We start from the raw sequence: 19,492 nt of genomic DNA on the forward strand, positions 1-19,492 counted from the left end.
TGTTTTTGCTTGGGCTACACAGACAGAAATCAGATGAAAGTCAAGTCTCGTTCTAGGCGCGCTTCACAGATCCGTTAATCTCGAGATACTTTCTGCAGTAGCCAGTGTTGCCATGTCGATTTATTATAAGCGACTGGGCTTTTTCTGTAAAGTTGCTTGTCGCAGTTAAATATTGGTGGTTGCGGTTTTTTGGGCTTGTTTCTTAAGTGGACTTGCCTAATTAGGCTTGCTTCGAATTTTTTTAAATTATTTAAACCTGTGGTTCTTAAATATTTTCATGAAAATCTTTTGTGCCCGGGAGCATTTATGTTGTTTAGAATGTTTGGGGGTGGGGGGGGGGGGGTCGAAATGTTCTACATTTTATTGCAAGAGTTTTTGAAAATGGCAGCTCTACAAGCTCAACGCGTCTAATCGTGACGCGTTGTGAGCTTGCAAATCGGTTATTTTCAAATAGCCGACGCATAGGTTTAACGTAAGGGCTCATATCCTAAATTGCTTCTTTTGGGCTTGTTTTCCTAGACCTGGTTGCTTATTTGTCTCACAAAACCTGGCAACACTAGTGGCTGCCACCCACCACCCGCTCCAACAGGAAAGATGGCGAGGCTGATCTGGGAGCCACCTGGGGTGGTGGAAGGCTACAGGGAAACATGCTGCTTTCCTCGGCATCCAAGGGGACTTGAGACATCCTGCAGCTAGCAGGTGATTCTAATCAACCCGGGTACGTGTGTGGAACAGTAGGTCTGCTAGCGGGGTGGTAGTTATTAGTGTATGGAGTGCGGGGTCGAGAACCGCCAATTCCAGCTAGCTGTCAGCTAACACTGGCTTGCTAACTCGTTAGCTCGCCTGATGACCAGTTAACTGTCTGGCTAGACAGCCAGGTGCTGCAGTGCTAGCTTTTCTAAATTATTTGATATGCCGAGACTACAAAATCACAAATTCTGCCAATTCTTATAGATTGAGAAGATCTGCTAGAGCAAAAAAAAACGGGTGAAAAAAACTCGTTCAAGTAAATCATACATGCAGCTAGCTAACTTGCAAGGCTGTGTCGATACCTGAGCTAACGTAGCTTGACTCCTTTGATTTTACAAGCCTGCTGCAGCAATGATTTATGATTTGATGCTTGGTTGATTACTTGATGATGTATGTCTGTCGTGTAACTCGCCTATATACCCATATTGAATATACACGCATTCACGTTTTTTCCCCTTTCTTCCAGGTTTACAGCTGGCAGACTCATCAATCAACAACATGTACCTCCGCGAGAAGATGGAACATAATTCTAGGAGCTCACTTGTCTTTATGAAAAAAATGCTCTGCCACCTGTCCTTTCTTTTAATATCTACTCTATCGTACACTCATTGCTCCATCATGTTCCTTGTCATTTAATATTCTCTTTACCATTTATTTCTCTGCCAGTGTGTTTTTATCTCTCGTATCATGCAGTCATTCGGCTACAGACTGGAGTCTAGTCTCCAACAAACCTTGAAGGAGTCATAGATACCCTTGAGTGGGTGGTTGGTTTTAGGGGACTAAAGAGGGTTAGTAGGAGAGATGGTGGAATATATATATATATATTGTACTACAAGAGCCCTTTAGATAACAATGAGGGAGACCTGAGTTCCGCAAAGGCATACAATGTCAATGTTCAATTGTGCAAAAACGATTTTAAAATTGTCTTCTCATTTGTGACATGGACACCAGAGGAGGGGGCTGTGGGGTGAGGTAGTAGTTTGTATAGTTTTAGGATCACACCAGATCTGGGAGATAACTATACAGCCTACTGTCTTTCTCACGGCAACCAGACCATCACCTGTGTTACCAAGACAACTGGTCAATCATCCTGGTGTGTTCAACTGCCAAGGGATGATGGTGACCAAAATTGCTTGAAAATCATGTCGGGTGCCTAATGTATGTTTTCCATTTTTGTTATGCTCAATGCCTTGTTATAAAGATTCTGTGCTCTTGGATATGTATATATTGTTACATCAACACCCTTCAAAGAGACTACAGACTGCATTTTTGTGTCGTAGATTTTCTGTGAAATAAAGATACCTCTGTACTTGTAGCTGTGTTGTGGTGAGGTAGTAAGTTGTGTTGTTGTGGGGTGTGGGATATTGCAACCCCTGTTCTGGAGATACAACTATACAACTTACTGCCTTCCACAATGTGGCAGCATAACATCGGTTTTCATACATGATGGATTTATTATTGTAACATGCATAATGCTGTCCCTTTGTGGTTAGATATTCTGAGATCAATACGGTGTTTATATAATATCTATTATGTTTAGATAAATTCCAGGTACCTTTATTGACCTGGCACCCTATAGTTTGTATAGTTTATATGCACAGATAACTTTCTATATTATACTGCTTAGACTGATGCTAGGTTTTTGGTTTACCCACGATCCTAGATTACTGATCTATGCATTTGATGTGTTACTGTTAACCTTGTTTACTGAAAGTCACACTGGATAAAGAGCGTTTGCCTAAATGCCTAAATTGTAATTGTGTATTAATTGATTGAATACTTTTTAACACGTTTGAAAACAGTACTGAGGTACAGTAACAAAGCTATCCTAAATGGATTGGAATCCCAAAAAGCCTGGGGGGGGGCTTGTTTCCATTGCCCCCCCCCCCCCCCCCCCCAACAATTGCAATGTTTTCCAATAGATGGTGGGGTGGTAGGAAGTGGAAGGTGTAGATCTTCAACGGAGATCCTTTTGCAATGCAAAATAATCCATGTTTAGCTGTTCGAATACAGTTTGGTGTCTGATAATGCTTGTATCTTGTTTATATGCTCATTATTTATATAATAAATGTCTCCAAGAACTGGATACGTTCTTTATTTGTTCTGTGTTTTTCACATTTCAAGGACAGCCTGACCTCTCACCTGTTTATCTAAGCATGTACTTGTCTGGATATCGTTATTTAGCTCTGTCTTCAAGTATTCAGCTAATAAGTGGAAGTGTTCAATTCCATATGTTTTTTGTTTTGTTTCAGATTTCATGCATTCATTGCATGGGCCCAATAATAAGGAAACATAGTTCCTGATTAGGTTTTAACATCTGCTCGGCAAGATCCATATGGCATTGTTGAATTGAAAAGAGGCTTGTATCTTACTCTATCAACATTGTAAGTGGTTCATTTATTAAATAATTCAAAGCAAATTTTGAAGCATCAGTTGGTTGCCTAAACTGACCTTGGTCAGTAGACGGCCGCTGTGATTGAACAACATCCCTAATGATTGTTCCGCATCGCAGCCAATGAGCAGGCGGGGCGTTCCCTTAGCGCTCCGCTATTGGACGAGAAAAATCTCGTGGGCGTGGTTGCAAACTCTCCATCCGGATGACACCAGACGTAACGTCCGGCTGACTGACTACGTGAATGAACATGGCGAACCTTAGAAGTATCAAGGTGAGAAAATGAAAAGAAACTTGTGAAAGAACTTTAATTTAATTGCATCAATCCCGCTTTCTTGGTCGCATTGTGCGTCTGTGAACAGCTGTCACATGGTGGCTGCGGTTTGTTTCCTAGCAGTGACACTTAGAAGTCCCAGTCAGTGTGTAACGATTTAGCCTAGACGGTAACGAATTTAGCGCCCTCAGTTGATGGTGTTAGGCTGGCTAACCTAGCTGTGACGTTGATGTTGGGATTCACAACATGATACCGTTTCAAACATTGAGTTCTGAAGAGTGCATTTTCAACATTTCAGTATCCTGCAGATTTGACAGCTCATGCAATGCAATTTATATGATCTATCTGTGTGTTGTCTAAATGTTGCATACAACCATTGGTCGTGTAATAATCTGCTCTTCTTCGATGATCCACTTTTGTTTTCTCTTACCTTACCAGTGTCTCCTCCTAATGCCTGGATGCAGAGCATCCATGTGCGTGTATGCCCTGACCTGTCTAACCTTCTGTGTAAGCAGGGTATGGTGGGACTGGTGACAGGGGGGGCATCTGGACTGGGACGGGCCACTGTAGAACGACTAGTGCAGCATGGGGCATCTGCTGTGATCCTTGACCTCCCCTCTTCTGATGGACAAGCCCTAGCAGCCAGCCTTGGAGACCGCTGTGCCTTTGCACCTGCAGATGTGAGTTGATTATTATTATTTATTTGTATATACCACAATTGTATTGTGTGTTTGTGTGCGTGTGTGTGTGTGTGTGTATATATATATATATGTGTGTGTGTGTGTGTGTGTGTGTGTATATATCATGTATAAAAAAACTGTATATTTTTTGTACTGTGTGCTGCCCTGCCCGCACCCTGTTGAGAATAGGCTACAAGGCAACCAAGGGCATGGTGCCATGCACCACGTATACCTTCAGGACATGGTCCAATCCCACACCCCTCCCGCTCACTTAGATCAGCCAACAGAGGAAGTCTGTTCAAACTTAAAGCACCCTGACCAACGCTCCACACGTCCTATATACTCTTCTATCGCCTGGCTCCTTAGCTGTGGAATGAACGAATGACTCATTCTCCATCTTCTGCCGCAGTCTGAAAACACAACTTTTCAGACTCCACCTCACCCCCCAGCACTCCTTCCTATCCTTGTATCCCTTCTTGTCTGATTTCGCACTTGTAAGTCACTCTGGATAAGAGCATCTGCTAAATGCCTAAATTGTAATCTTTATCCTGTCATAATCTTCCATCATTTTTACTTCAGACAATGCTCCCATTTCTTTCTCTTGGGAAAGCATCTTCCCTCACATGAATCACACAGCCTTTCACATGAACATAATTTACATGGGGTTAGAGTTGAGCATGGACCATGTACTGTAGTTGACTTGAGCTGCTTCCAGGCAATTTTGTAATACCGACTTGTCTTTGGTGATCTTATTGCTGCCTAGGTGACTTCAGAAGCAGATGTGGCTTCAGCTGTTGCTCTGGCTAGGGAGAAGTTTGGAAAGCTGGACTTGGCAGTTAACTGTGCCGGCATCGCCGTGGCTGTCAAGACTTTCAACTTTAAGAAGGACCTCCCTCATAGCCTGGAGGACTTTCAACGTGTCATCACTGTAAGACGGACAGACGCATATAAAATCCCTGTTTTTTCCTGCATCAGTGTATTTGGACCAGGTTAAAGGTGTGTGTGTGTGTGTGTGTGTGTGTGTGTGTGTGTGTGGCGCTTGCAGGTGAACATTGGAGGGACCTTTAATGTGATTCGCCTTGCAGTTGGGGCGATGGGAAAGAACGAGCCAGATGCGGACGGACACAGAGGCTGCATCATCAACACTGCAAGTGTTGCAGCATTTGATGGACAGGTACACTGTTAAACCTGTGTATTCATAATTGCGGTATAGGTACATTCACTTTGATTATATTTGTTTGGTTTCTCCTATTGTGCTATATTGTACTGGGTTGTCATTTTCAAAAGATAGGGACTCTGTTTAGTCAACAACAGAATGGAATCTCAGTCTGGTTATTCTATCATGAATATCATTACAGCATTGACCATATTCACATAGCAGGTCATTTTGCTCTGCTGTCATAGCCATAGAATTGTACTGTATCTACATGGGTTTCACTCTCCCCGAGTATGATAAAAGACCAAAATGGCCACCGTGTGAATATAGTCAATTGGATAAAACGACAATGGTTGTTGGTGCCAAACAGGTTGGTCTCAGTATTTCAGAAACTGTTGATCTACTGGATTTTCATGCACAACCATCTCTAGTGTTCACAGAGAACGGTATGGAAAAAAGTGAAGCACAACTGGTTGAACCTTGAGGAAGATGGGCTACAACAGCAGAAGACCACCTCGGGTGCCACTTCCTGTCAGCTAAGAAAACAGAAATGAGGCCAAAATTGGACAATACAAGATTGGAACAATATTGCCTGTGTGTGTGGTCGTGTGGTCGTGGTCCATTGGATAAAAATATCCCTAATTTTGTTTCAATGGAAAAAGAGGAATTGCACATAAGTTAAATTTTGCTTGATTATCTGACTAAGGCAGTCCACTCAGTGAGTTGGAGTCGTCTGGAGCCAGGCTAGCTCAGGTCAGGAGAGTTGGCTGGCCAATCAAGCACAGTAATACCATGGTTATATTAGTAGTTTTAGCACTGTGGAGTGGTACCAAGTCCTGCTGGAAAAGAAAATCAGCATTTCCATAAAGCTTGTCAGCAGACGGAAGCATGAAGTTCTCTAAAATCTCATGGTGAATGGCTACATTGACTCTGGATTTGATCACCACAGTGGACCAACACCAGCAGATGACATGGCACCCCAAAACCTCACTGACTAAGGAAACTTCACCCTAGACTTCAAGTATCTTGGATTCTGTGCCGCTCCACTCTTCCTCCAGACTCTGGGACTTTGATTTCCAAATGAAATGCAAAATTTACTTTCATCTGAAAAGGGGCATTAATTAGTGTTAAAATGAATATTTATTATTATTTTTTATTTTCATGAGCTGTACACTGTAATCATCTAGATTAAAACAAAAAACTGTTTGAAATATTTCACTTTATGTGCAATTAATCTAGATTCTAGAATATATGAATGCTTCACTTTTTATTATATTACGGAAAAAAATACGTTTTCCACAATATTCAATTTCTTTCATCTTGTGTGTGTGTATATATTATAGATGGATAACATGCACCATTTGCACTTTTAGGTGGGTCAGGCAGCGTATTCGGCCTCCAAGGGTGGAATTGTTGGGATGACCCTACCCATCGCAAGAGATCTAGCACCCATGGGCATCAGAGTGGTCACCATAGCACCCGGTAGGTATCAATGGCCTACAGTTCATTTTCCAATTGGCACCATAATTTATTTAACAGGCTCTAGCTGAAGGAAGGACTGATGCTGATAACCTGGCTGCCATGGAACATAACTCAGCCCTAAACTGCTATTTCAAAGGATGTATTAAGAATATCTGACCTTGCTTGAAATACTGTTGAAGACTATCTTAATGATTTAAAAAAGCAAAATGGCTTAGAAGTCATTGAAAAATCCACTCATAGCTACAATCCTACATAGTTCTGAGTTTGAGATATGAATTGGTGAATCTTAAAAGTTCTCATTGTTTCCTGCCTTTCACAAGGTTGCCTGCAGAGGTCACCAGCAGTTGTAGCAATTCCAGCTGTGATGGTTATAATTTAATTATTAAAATATATATATATAGTTAATTTATTATGATGATGACAATTATTTTTAAAAAAAAAATCTTAAAATTTAGGGGAAACGTCTTGGCTAAAAAGGTCTGAGGCAGTTGCAGGGTTTAGCAAACTATCAATGGTGGAGAACAGTATATTAGAATTGCTGTTTATTTCTTTAGATGATTATAGAAAAATGAGCCATCCCGTGGTGTGTACAGTGTTATTTTAGGTAACTATTATAGGTAACTTTGTATTGTACAATGGTGGACCTCCAATCCAGTTATTTTTTACAGTATAAATTCATCAATTAAAAATGACTTGTTTGCTAGAAATCTAACATTGAACAAAGCTAGGTTTATACCAGCTGTGTCTAAAACCGATAAAGGCTGACAGGGAATAGATGGTTAGAAAGAGTTGCAGTACCAGTTAAAGGCACCGTGTTTAGACTTTTGCTAATCACAACAAGAATGGGAATGGTTATAGGCACTGAAATTGGATCTCTTGGTGGTGATGGGGAGCCAGCGGTATTTTGTCCTGGGTCTAAGGTTACAGCAGAGAAATGTACTGCAGCAGGGTCCCTGAAAATATCAGTTGTGTTTTTTTGCAGTGCCATCTGTACTCATGGTGCCATAGACTCTGGGGGGTGTTGGTTGTGGTGGTTTCTGGAAATGAGTGGAGGCAGTGGTGTAGTGTAGTTTTTTTCAGAGGGTATACCATAATTATTCCCTCCCACATGCACAGCATGCGCACATGCATGCGTATATGTGCGTGTGGTCACAGAAAGAAATAAACTATAATAATAGTAGGCCTATAATACATACATCCACACACATGAGAGCATGCAGTAAGACTGGGTACAATTACAATGGCTTTAGGATTTTCTACCGTTTCTGATGTTAATCACCCTGCAACTCAACCGCTTCGGAGCTGCTTTTAGCCATAGATGTGTTGGCCCCCTAAAGCTGTGTGTTGTTGTTGCACTCGTGATGTACTTGCAGTTTGAATACTAATTAAGTGTGTCATATCTATTGTTAAGTTTCCATGTGAACTACTTCGAAACTCTCATGGCCAGCGGTCATTATCACCTCAATAGCCACACATAAGCTTTCACCTCGGACGCTACATTATCACCTTGCATTCTTGCTACCCCTAGCTGCTCCTGCGTTTCAGATACGCTAATTTGGATGGTTAGCAGACAGTGTATGCTTTTTTTGTGGCAGAACACACCACTGGGTGGAGGGGACTTTGGGTAAGATGTTTTGGACATTCTATGGCTTCTGGGCTGAGCCTCTGGGAGTTTGATGCCAGTCTTTACTAGTTCTTCCAAGCACACAGCTAGGGAGACCAATGTCCTTGTTTAGTTTTTGTCTAAATTGTGCCACAGCCTTTTTTTCCCTTTTCTTAAAAAAAAAAAGTGAACAGATCATTGCATAATGTACACTCTCTGTTTTCTTAGTTAAGGACAAATATATATTAGGTTTTCACACCAAAGGCATGAAGAAAGCCTAAAATTGTCCTGAGTGTCCCATTTTACACATTAGAATGTGCTATGCAAATTCAATTCTATATTCAATATGTCTCTGTTACTCTTACTTCAGGTCTGTTCTCCACACCTCTTCTGGCTGGCCTTCCAGAAAAGGTTCGTTCATTCCTGGCTCGCCAAGTGCCCTTCCCTTCACGCCTAGGAGACCCTGCGGAGTTTGCCCACATGGTGACATCATTGGCAGAGAATCCCATGATCAATGGAGAGGTTATCAGACTAGATGGCGCGATCCGCATGCAACCCTGAGTGTGTGTTTTTGTGTGTGGCCTTATGGAAAGTTGGGTTGGTTTGACCCCAAGTTCATCTTTAGCCACTGCCCTTAATTAATAAGGAAAAGTGTGTGTGTGTGTGTGTGTGTGTGTGTGTGTCTCATACAAAGATGTACATTTGAATGGATGTATGCTACTGGGTTGAAAAAGCAGAAAACTAACGTACTATAAACTGTAATGAATCATAATTGCTGTGTGTATGTGCGTACATGTGAGAACATGAGTTTATTAGCATGTGCAGTAGTCAGAGCATTGCAGTTCTTCAGGCACTCCAAGGTGGTTGTTTTGTAAACTAATGCTGATAATAAACTACAGATGAGTTGGATTCTCAACTTAATTTTCTTTTTCCTACGTGCTTCTGATTGGCTTGCCTCTCTCGAAGTGTTAAAGTGGAATTTTTCTAAACCTCTACACTTTTGCTGGTGGTCACTTGTCCTCCTCGCATTCACGTGGCAGCGAAAGTCTACTGCTGGTGTGAATTCAGCGTTACTATATTTGTACAACTTATCAAATACGCATCTATGAATATATTTACTTGATCACTGGTCAGTAATTGTCCACTTCACAGGAAAGTGTGTGCAGAATGCCTTTAGCATTCTGTAAATTTGTTAACTCACTTATTGTGTCACAGTTAGGAGTGTCCTTGCGCCGAAGTAGAGTTCAGCTTGTTTATTGAAAATAACCAGGCAATTTAGGAGCTCGGAATAAAATGTGGACTGTTGGGGAAATTTGAATTTACAGCCTCAAACACAAAACAGTCTCCGAACTGAAACCCAGTTCTTATGTGCCTTGTCTTGATGTCTTTGCGGTCCCATTGAAATAATAAATACAAATTAAAAAACTACTGAAGAACCATGGTTGATGCAATCATTCCACGTGTATCCATTAAGATATAACTGGTACATATCTGCAATTCAAGTATAATATAAATAAGAAAGGAGTGCACAGATAGTAACGTACTGGTATTAGAAATGAGGTGCAAAAAACAAGGAGATTTAAGGTCTTGCCCTGCACTTGGACCGGCTGGGATTTTTATGCTGTACTGTATGTTATTAAATGGTTTAAGTCTGTTTACGTCACAGGTTTACAGGTGAAAATAAAGTGGGTGAAATTATCTTTTTCAGGAATATAGAGGAAGAGCAAGGACAAAAACAGGATAGAAACTGTCAAATAACCAAAGTGTAGTAGCAGGTTCGAGACTGTCCACCACTGAATTCATCCTCACTTTCTCATAGACTAATGTGTTGAGTATTATGCTGGAATTTGTGAACTTTAATCGTTGCATTTTTCATAGATACATTTTTATTTTCACTATATCTTACATTTTCCAACTTCCCAAATGTAAAGGTGTAATTCACTTAATGGGGTCATTTTAACATCTGTTTGTACTTTTGTGCACCCCAGACAGTTTTTAAGTTGCTTGATTTAATATTTAGATATTTGATATTCATTTGAATCCCATCCATTTTAACCATGTTAGATTCACTGAAAACACACGTCTCTGCTTTCGCTGACTGTAATTGTCCTTCTAATGCGTGAGGGATTGTCACTTACTGTTTACATTTATTTTATTTTGTAATTTGTTTAAGAGATTAATTTAAAAAGATGGAAAAAAAAACACGGACCCTCAGGTATTAGAAGGACAATATCAGTCGCCAAGAAGCAGGGGCGTGAATAAAATATGAATATAAATATAAAATATTATCCAGTGGTGTTAAGTAACCAAGTACATTTAAAAGTACTGTACAAAGGTTTGAGGTATTTTTTACTTTACTGGAGTATTATTACATTTCTGTACTTTTGCTCCTACTCCACTACATCTCAAAGTCAAATATTGTACTGTTACGCCACTACAATTATTTGAAAACTTTAGTTACTAGTTATTTTGTAGATTTAGATTAGTATTACAAGACATACATTAACCACTAGATCGGCTATTGAAAATAGCCGATCTACAAGCTCACAATGATGAGATGAGCATTGTGAGCTTGTAGATCTGCTATTTTCCAAATGTACATTTGAAAACGTGAAATGAAATTCTGCACAATGAGTACTTTCTACTTTTGGGACTTTAAGTACATTTTGATACCAATACGTTTGTACTTTTACTCAAGTACATTTTGAAAATAATTGTAACAGAGTATTTCTACATTGCAGTAAAACCCGTACTTCTTCCACCACTGATATTATCGAGCAACTTAAAGGGGAAATCCACCCATTTTCAATATTTAACTATTAAATTGTGAGTTTAACATTGCAAATTACAACGTGATGACTCATCATGTTGTAATTTGCAATGTTAAACCCACAATCAATCCTCCAGTTCAAGGCAACACAGAAAGGGGGGAACTTTTTTCTTATTTCCACACAACTCCTTTATGCTATATTAATGACATAGTTAAATATTGAAAATGGGTGGATTTCCCCTTTAAACTGTCTGGGGTACCAGGGGGCCAGTTACACCACCTCACACTAAGTTCAAACTTAGCCTAGTTATAGCTTAAATGGCTTTTAAAAAAGCCATGTAAGCTATAACTAGGATAACTTAGCCTAGTTATAGCTTAAATGGCTGTTAAAAAAGCCATGTAAGCTATAACTAGGCCAAGTTTGAACTTAGTGTGAGGTGGTGCAACTGGTCCCAGAGCTAGGGTACACACAGAATCCCGCCGAGTAGACGTTAGAATGACCTCAGAAGTGTTTTGAAGTGAAGTACCCCCTTAAGTGCCGTCTCACACCATGGATTTTATTTTGAAGTTTTCCAGCGGATGTCTAGGTTTTCTCATGTGTTGTCTATAACCATGGATGAGATTGACGGAGTACACAAACTTTGGTTCCACTTTCGCAGCCATGCTGGTGGGGGTTGTGATGGCTTACCTCGCAAGTTAAACATTTTAGTCCGCAAGCAGTACATCTGACGTGTCGCATTGTTGGATTGATAAGGTAAGTCGATTTAGCAATATGAATTGAGTGCACTTTAAAGTCTTAAGTCGTAGCTACCAGCTATTAGCAACCGTGAACCCCAGCCTCGGTGATCGTTGCGTAGCGTTAGCGCTGGGAGGTTGTGTTATCGAATCAGGTATAGTGGCTAGTTATTTACCTATCTTATGGCAATGTTAGGTTCTGTTCCAGATATCGAATTTAGCTACATATGAAGTCAAATATTCGTTAACAAGATGGAGGAGCTAGCTAACAAGTAGGTTAGCTTATTTCTACATTCCTGCTTCCTTATTTAGTGTAACTGAACATGTTCGCAGTGTTAGCTTTTACATTGATTACGTTGCAGGTATAAATGTTGTTTAATTGTATTATGACAATACAAGCATAGCATGGACATGACGATATAGGATGTGAAATGTAATGAATTATTTCAACTTAAACAGGTGGGGAAGCCTGGTGAAAGAGGATGGATGGAGTCCCTTGCAGTTGGAGCACTGCAGGCACACCGGAGTCGTTCAGTCGTTCTAGACCAGACAGAGCAGACACCTTGTCCAAACTGGCCAAACTGGTACGGGCTGAACCCCATCGACAGAACACGCTGAACCAGAGTGAAACGCATAGACCGCAGTCACCCCCTGTCCCCTCATGTGTTTGTCCAGAGTGTGACAAGGGATTCCCTGACATGAGAGAACTCTTGCTCCACCAAGAGATAGAACATGCTTTACCCAAACCTCACCAATGCCTATCCTGTGGGAAAGAGTTCTCACTTCTGTCTTCCTTACAACTGCACAAATGTCCACACGAATCCTTTGCCTGTAAGCTGTGTCTAGGACAACCCCGACTTGGTGTTCCCTGCCCTGCCTGTATGGCTGGGACCTCAGAAACCGACAGTCACCAGGATAAGTCACCTCACCGCCAGCCACACCTCCATGACAGCAGCCCCTATGCCTGCGCCCCGTGTGGGAGAGGCTTCAGTCAGAAGCAGGCACTGCTGTACCATCAGCAGGCTGGTTGTAGTGAACCGTCATCCCCTGTATTAGATGTTAGCAGACCTCCAGCTGACTCTCCCCCATCGTTGTCTGAGCCAGGGTCGCCCCCCTCTGACTCCTCAGATGCCCCGGGGCCCAGCACCAAGGGAGCCTATCCTTGTCAAATCTGTTCCAAGCCATGCCGCACAAGGGCTGGACGTGGCGTCCATGAGCGGTACAACCATCCGGATGAGTTTTTTGCGGCTCGAGCGGCACAGGAAGCCAAACGAGGGCCACAGGAAGCCAAGCGAGGGTGTAACGTAGAGGTGATAAGAAAGCGGCGCGGTAGGCCGCCTGGTAGGCTGGTAGGCATTCCGTCTAAAAGGACGGTTGTCAGTTCGCCTGATAGGCTGGTTGGCAGTCCGCCTGGTAGACCGGTTGGCAGGCTGCGTGATAGGCCGGCTGGTAGGTCGCCTAAAATCAAATCACATCGGAAACTACTGAGCTGTCGTTCATGTGACATGGTGTTTAAGAACACCGCCAAGCTGTACTTGCACAGGAAAGAGCAACACAGCAGGGAGAAGAATGTCATCCCCAAATGTAGAAAGGGGGAGACCTACCCATGTCAGGTCTGTGGAAGGGTCTTCCTCCATCATCTGTCATTCATGACACATTCCAAAAAGCACGGCACCTCAGCCGTCGGCATCACCCGGGGACAGAATGCCACCAAAGACTCAAAGCTGCCAGAAAAGAAACCAAAAAAAATCCAAAATGGCCTAAGAAGTAGCAACACTGTTGAGGCTAGCTCAGGGAGTCCTGGCATGAAAGGAGCCAGGCTAGAAGAGCAGTTCAATCATTCAGGGAGACCCAGGAAAGTGCCTGAAGTTGAAGAGGAGGCGGATGGGGAGTTCCCATGTCCATCCTGTGCTGAGGTATTCTCTTGCCAGTCTGAACTGAAGGACCACGTGGAGCTCCACCAGTCCTCAGTTAGGAGGAGGCAGTGCAGTGTGTGTACCCAGGAAATGGCCTTCTCCAAAGGGCCTGGATCTAGGAAACGGAGGCTGTACCATTGTTTGCCCTGTCAGCAGGCTTTCACAGCGTTGGACACTTTCCTAGAACACTGCCAGGACCATCTCCGACTAAAGGTGGAGGAAGACAGCATCACTGAAGCCTACCATGGCAACAAAAACTAAGATCACCACATTTAACAGCAATATGTAAATAATCCTCTGCACTGCTGTGCGCCTCCTCCTGCCGGTTGAGGCAAGAATCATCAACTCTGTAGTCTGTAAATAATCCAGCACCAGGATTATAGACCCTGACTTTATTTTGAAAAAGTGAACAATGAATTTAGCAAAAATGGTGAAACGGGAAGAGAAGCGCATTATTTGCCCTCTTTGCAGTCTTCAAAGACAGTTCTGTACTCCTGGTGTGTATGGGATTATTTGTCTCTTCCCATATAACTTCATCAGCATAACATATTTTGCCTTACTGAGGGTGCAACTAATTGGTTTCATTGATTAAAAAAATTGATTTGACATTTTTTATGGATTTTCAAAATTAGCTAAAATAGCCGAACTTGTAGATCAGCTATTTTTGCTATTCATGCGTGATACTGTTGTTTGACAAAGTATAAAATAGAATTGGACCAATCGATGAAATCATTTATACAAATTTGAAAAATAATCAATGGAATAATTACTAAGAAGATAATCGATAGTTGCTGCCCTAATGGCCACTGGCCTCTTATAGTTTTAGCTTCACTGCTGGTTGAATGTAGGAACACATTACATAAAATGGCAAACAAAGGTACTTCAATAAGTAATAGTATATACATGGCAAATACAGTCTGGTGATTACTTGGGGTGCCGCCTAAAAACATGTTATTTAACTACTTGAGCCTCATATACTTATGTAGATCTGCAATCTTGGAAAAAACTGTGCATATAATGACATGCCCAAAGTAAGAACGCCAGGTTGAAAGTGGTTACTCATTGGTCAGCAAGCTAGTTCAATCATCAAACGTTTTTCTCCCCTCATATCACTGTAAAAAAAAGCAGGATATGTTGACCTACAAAGAATATAAATTAGAGCTTAATTTGGGGGGGATTTTACCCCTTGTGTCTCATCATTCCAAACCACATGAACCCTTAGCCTCTATTCTGCGTGAACAATCGGCGAAAATAGCAGATCTATAAGCCACATTGCACGTGTGAGCTTGTAGATGGGCTATTTTCGGCAATGAGATTTGGTGTACTTAAGACGGAAACTATTTACAATTTTATATTTAATTGAAAAAGGAAAAAAAGAGGGGTGGTTCAAGTATAGAGCCCTGGAGGACTAGGGCTAAGTCTGAGGTCAACTAAGTATATAGGATTTAAGTGGTTAATGTACAGTACCAACTTGCAACTTTTAAGGGCCACAATGCTTTTAAAACATTTTGGGGGAGCCAATGGAATTTAACAATTACCTTGACACATACCTCCCCTCCCTTTCTCTCCAGGGAAAAGTGTTAAGGGTTCATTTTTGGGGTAATTATGTATGCCTCCATCCATGATACAGTTACGGTAGATTTTCCAGAGTTTTGTAATTATTACTATCTTAGATCGGCATCTTAGTCTAGTGCATTTGCAACTTTGGTCTAGAATTCACAAATTGACATGTTTTCCACACCTTAATAAGATTCTAACATTATATCAATATATGTTTTAACATTTAACAAACTGCTGTCATGGATGAGATCGGGTAAAGATACTTTTTCGTTGGCCTTTGATTTATGTGTGATTGGGAAATGTTTTCTAGCTATGCAAATAGATGCAGTAATGGCAACCCTCCAGTATGTCTGTGATGAGTGATCATACTTGATAGTTGTGCTATGGTGAATGACCCAGGATCACATGGACGTAGTAGTCATACAGTATGCACAGCCTCTTGCTATGTGCTTGACTGAGATGTACATAAAAGAGCCCCACACCATTATTGCTGTTCCATAGCCTAATTTAATGTGATGATTTCGATCATGTTTAGATCTTTTTCAGTTCAAAGGATTGGCATGATTGCTCATCATTAATTATCTGCTACTGTGTTAAAAATGACCCTGTGAAAAAAATATTTTTTGAAGCTTTCACTTTTGAAAAGCTCTTTTGTAAATTAGTTCTTTTTAGAGTGCCTCATTAAAAAAAATATCTCGTAAGGTGTTTGTGTTCTTTTTTTATTGTCTTTACAACTACAGCCATAATGCTTAATTTCTGATTTTTGTATTAAAGGCGATTGTCTTCTGTATTGCCAACTTACTTTAACAAAGCGGTTATTCATAATGTATAATTTAAAGTCATACAGGTCACAACTTTTTCTGTTGTAAATGGCGAATATTTCTTTCTCCTCCTGGCCAGAAGGTGACGCTGTGCACACACGGTGCACGGACATCACTACAAAGTAGTGTAAAGTAACATTAGGTTTGCTTGGCCTCTTCCGGTTCCGGTACTACGACGCATGCTTTACGCGCTTTTGAGGAACGAATACAATACGATTCTTCGTTTGTTAAAATCATAGATTAAGTCAAAATGAGCAAAGCACACCCACCAGAGCTGAAAAAGTAAGTTATGTACCATGTTATATACATTTAGTTAATTTGTTTGTTTTCCCCATGCGTAGCCTGTTGTGTGGCTTTTGTGATTTAACCAACATTAACATTAGCTAGCTAGCTTACGAGGAAGACATGGATCTTAAGACGTGAATAAAACTACATTCTGCAACTCTTGTTTTTTGTTTCAGATTCATGGACAAGAAGCTTTCGCGTAAGTACAGATATTTCAATGAAAGTTATGTTGAGCTGCATTTCTGGCTGCTGTTGAATCAAAACGCTCGACAGCTTTTACTATTTTGTGTTTTCTATGTTGGATGGAGTTGAATAGATCTGTAACCATTATGCTGGTGTTTTAGTTAGGCAATACGGGTGGACCAGTTTGAAAATTTAATGGGGCGTATTATGTGAATAAAAATGTGGGATGTCATTAAATGTGTTATCTTGGCATTAGAATTGACATACAATTGTAGTAATTATGTTACGGTACAATGTAGAAAGAGAACGTGACGTCACCCCATTGAAAGTAAGCGCGAAAACCACAAGATGGACCTGTCCATTGAATGGTTTATTTAAAAACAATTCTGTTATCCAATAATGGAAAAACGGATCCAGGTTTGATGTCATTACCATGCCTGTATGTTTTGAGTTGGCCAAGTCAAACATTTAACCCAGTGAAGCTTAAATGATCATGGAGTTTAAAAAAAAAAGATTGACTATTTCATAACCTAGTCTTTTTGTGGTTGCTGTTTGGGGAATGAAGCATGCATTTGTTTTGCAAACTCTCAAAACCAATGCTTACAAAATATAAATCGGTTAGAACCGAGCAACCACAGATTGTTTTGTCTTTTCTAACCCTTAGTGAAGCTGAATGGAGGCAGGCATGTGCAGGGCATTCTACGAGGGTTTGACCCCTTTATGAACCTGGTGATGGATGACTGTCTGGAGATGGGACCAGGCGGAAACCAGAACACCATTGGCATGGTGGTCCGTACCTCTTAGCCTTATCCACTGTTGTCAACAATGCCATGTCTAGTTTGTCTTAAATTCACACTCGTATTCCAGATTTTAGGATTGATTTTGTGCGTTTCATCCCAGGATTATGTGGGTATACAGTGCTGATTATATCAAATAATAATAATCACGTTGGTTACTCATAACCCCAGCCCTGTGATATTAACTTATTTTCATGCATTACATGGACAAGTAATTTAGATGCTATCTGCCTCTGCAATACCCTCCATGGACAGCCCATTCATGAAACAGAAAAGTCCTATCTGATTAAAGGACGATAAACTCACTAATATTGCACCTGTACGGACGGCTTGGATTTTCCCTTTTGTCTCTGTTGATACTTTGTTTGAAACTTTCTGTCAAACTGTGCAGTAATGATTTCTATGTGTTTGAGTTTGGAAGCACTCGTAATTCACTCCACATCCTGCACAATGTGCAATTTCGAAACGGGTCATTGAGTGATTTACAATGAGTGCTTCCAAACTCGAACACAGAAGAATCACGACAGCACAGAGTTTATTGACAGAACTTTTCTCATAACATGACAGCCGTGGATTTTTAAGAAACAAAGACTTGACAAAGAGGATGACCCAAGCCATCAGTTTTGAGGAAGTGGAGAGTGTGGTCTGTGTGAAGCTTGTGAGAAAATGGAGATATTTTAGTAAATGTTTTCTGCCATAATTTCAAATGGATATTAAAATGGATGACAATAGCTGACTCCAAGTCACAGCAATTAATTATTGAGTGAGTACACACGCAGCGCTACAACTTTTAATGCTGCCACAATGACTCCCCGACACAGGAGGGCATGGGTGGGATTTATATATGTAATGCATGAAAAGTAGTCCTATCGCAGCCATTCTAGGGCTACTCATAGCTTAGCTGCCTGGAAATCCAACATGGAAGTAATGAACAGTGAACACAAAGTGGTACTGTTGCATATACAGAGTGAGATGTGTCGATTTAAAGTACATGCATGAGACATGACTCCATGGTCTATTGCCACTGATTCCTTAGTAGATAGTAAAGACACTTATGTAATTACTATATCCCCACTATACATTATCCTACAAGAATGCCATATAAACATACTTAAAACACAACAGACATAACCTTTAATAAATAACCAATGGTTAATGCATGTTTTACAAGCTGGTTTAGTATTTGTATTTTACATTTGTTTTGAGTAGGATAAGCATTTGTCATGAGTTTTCCCCCACCCCCATTTACAATTGAGTAGCACACATTTGAATGCAATTTGAATGTAGTGGTAGAATTGTATTTAGTTTAGTAGTGTGAGAGTGTTTTAAATATATTGTTGGCTGTAATTGATCATCTGATCTAGTTTTCTGCAGGTAATCTGAGTGTTCCCCCACCCCCATTTACAATTGAGTAGCATACATTTGAATGTAGTGGTAGAATTGTATTTAGTTTAGTAGTGTGAGTGTGTTTTAAATATATTGTTGGCTGTAATTGATCATCTGATCTGGTTTTCTGCAGGTCATCAGAGGAAATAGTATCATCATGTTGGAGGCCTTGGAGAGAGTATGAGAGATGATGCTACCGGAGAACACCACAATTTGACAACTTTTTACCATCAGCTATTTTCATTTTTGTTGCTTATTTTGTTTGAACGTGATGGATGAAGTCTTTTCTTTGAGTCATGGGCCTGTATGTGATTTTAATGAGGCGGACATGTTTTGTTTGGAAATGTTGACACATTTTGTGAAATCTTGTGAATAAACTGACTTGTTTTTCTGTATCATGTTGTCCATATTTTGACCTCTTATATTGCATTCAGGGGGCTGTCTGACACTGGCATGTTTAAGATGAATGGAAAGGCAATAATCAGCTTTAAAACATAATGGCAGGGTTAACACAAACAATTAAGCTAGTTTTAAAAAGATTATTTAAGTGCATTCGTGCATAATTTGAGTTCATAACTTATTTGTAGATGTGTAGGCATTGAAATGTTTAAACTGAATATTGAGAGTGCGCCGGTGTAAAAGAAGCGCAAGCCCTTTAGAGGGCGCCATCTGACTTTTAACACGACTAGACCAGTGCAGAAG

General features: G+C 40.7%; 3 protein-coding genes across 3 annotated transcripts; all 3 read left to right on the top strand.

The window, feature by feature from the left end:
- The first annotated feature begins 3,289 nt into the window (after nt 1-3,289).
- Nucleotides 3,290-9,259, top strand: hsd17b10 (hydroxysteroid (17-beta) dehydrogenase 10). Its single transcript, XM_084068897.1, has 6 exons — nt 3,290-3,416; nt 3,932-4,096; nt 4,860-5,024; nt 5,142-5,270; nt 6,626-6,734; nt 8,708-9,259. The coding sequence occupies exons 1-6, from the start codon at nt 3,387-3,389 to the stop codon at nt 8,896-8,898; spliced, it is 789 nt and encodes a 262-aa protein (XP_083925023.1). The 5' UTR covers nt 3,290-3,386; the 3' UTR covers nt 8,899-9,259.
- Nucleotides 9,260-11,730: 2,471 nt separating this feature from the next.
- Nucleotides 11,731-16,023, top strand: LOC311053358 (uncharacterized protein). The gene is made up of 2 exons (XM_084068846.1): nt 11,731-11,861; nt 12,302-16,023. The coding sequence occupies exon 2, from the start codon at nt 12,325-12,327 to the stop codon at nt 14,017-14,019; it is 1,695 nt and encodes a 564-aa protein (XP_083924972.1). The 5' UTR covers nt 11,731-11,861; nt 12,302-12,324; the 3' UTR covers nt 14,020-16,023.
- Nucleotides 16,024-16,284: 261 nt separating this feature from the next.
- snrpg (small nuclear ribonucleoprotein polypeptide G) lies at nt 16,285-19,185 on the top strand. Its single transcript, XM_084068927.1, has 4 exons — nt 16,285-16,421; nt 16,601-16,623; nt 17,272-17,396; nt 18,924-19,185. The coding sequence occupies exons 1-4, from the start codon at nt 16,390-16,392 to the stop codon at nt 18,972-18,974; spliced, it is 231 nt and encodes a 76-aa protein (XP_083925053.1). The 5' UTR covers nt 16,285-16,389; the 3' UTR covers nt 18,975-19,185.
- The last annotated feature ends 307 nt before the right edge of the window (nt 19,186-19,492 follow it).

Source organism: Gymnoscopelus microlampas (assembly GCF_963454915.1).
Source record: "Gymnoscopelus microlampas genome assembly, chromosome: 10".
NCBI lineage: Eukaryota > Metazoa > Chordata > Actinopteri > Myctophiformes > Myctophidae > Gymnoscopelus > Gymnoscopelus microlampas.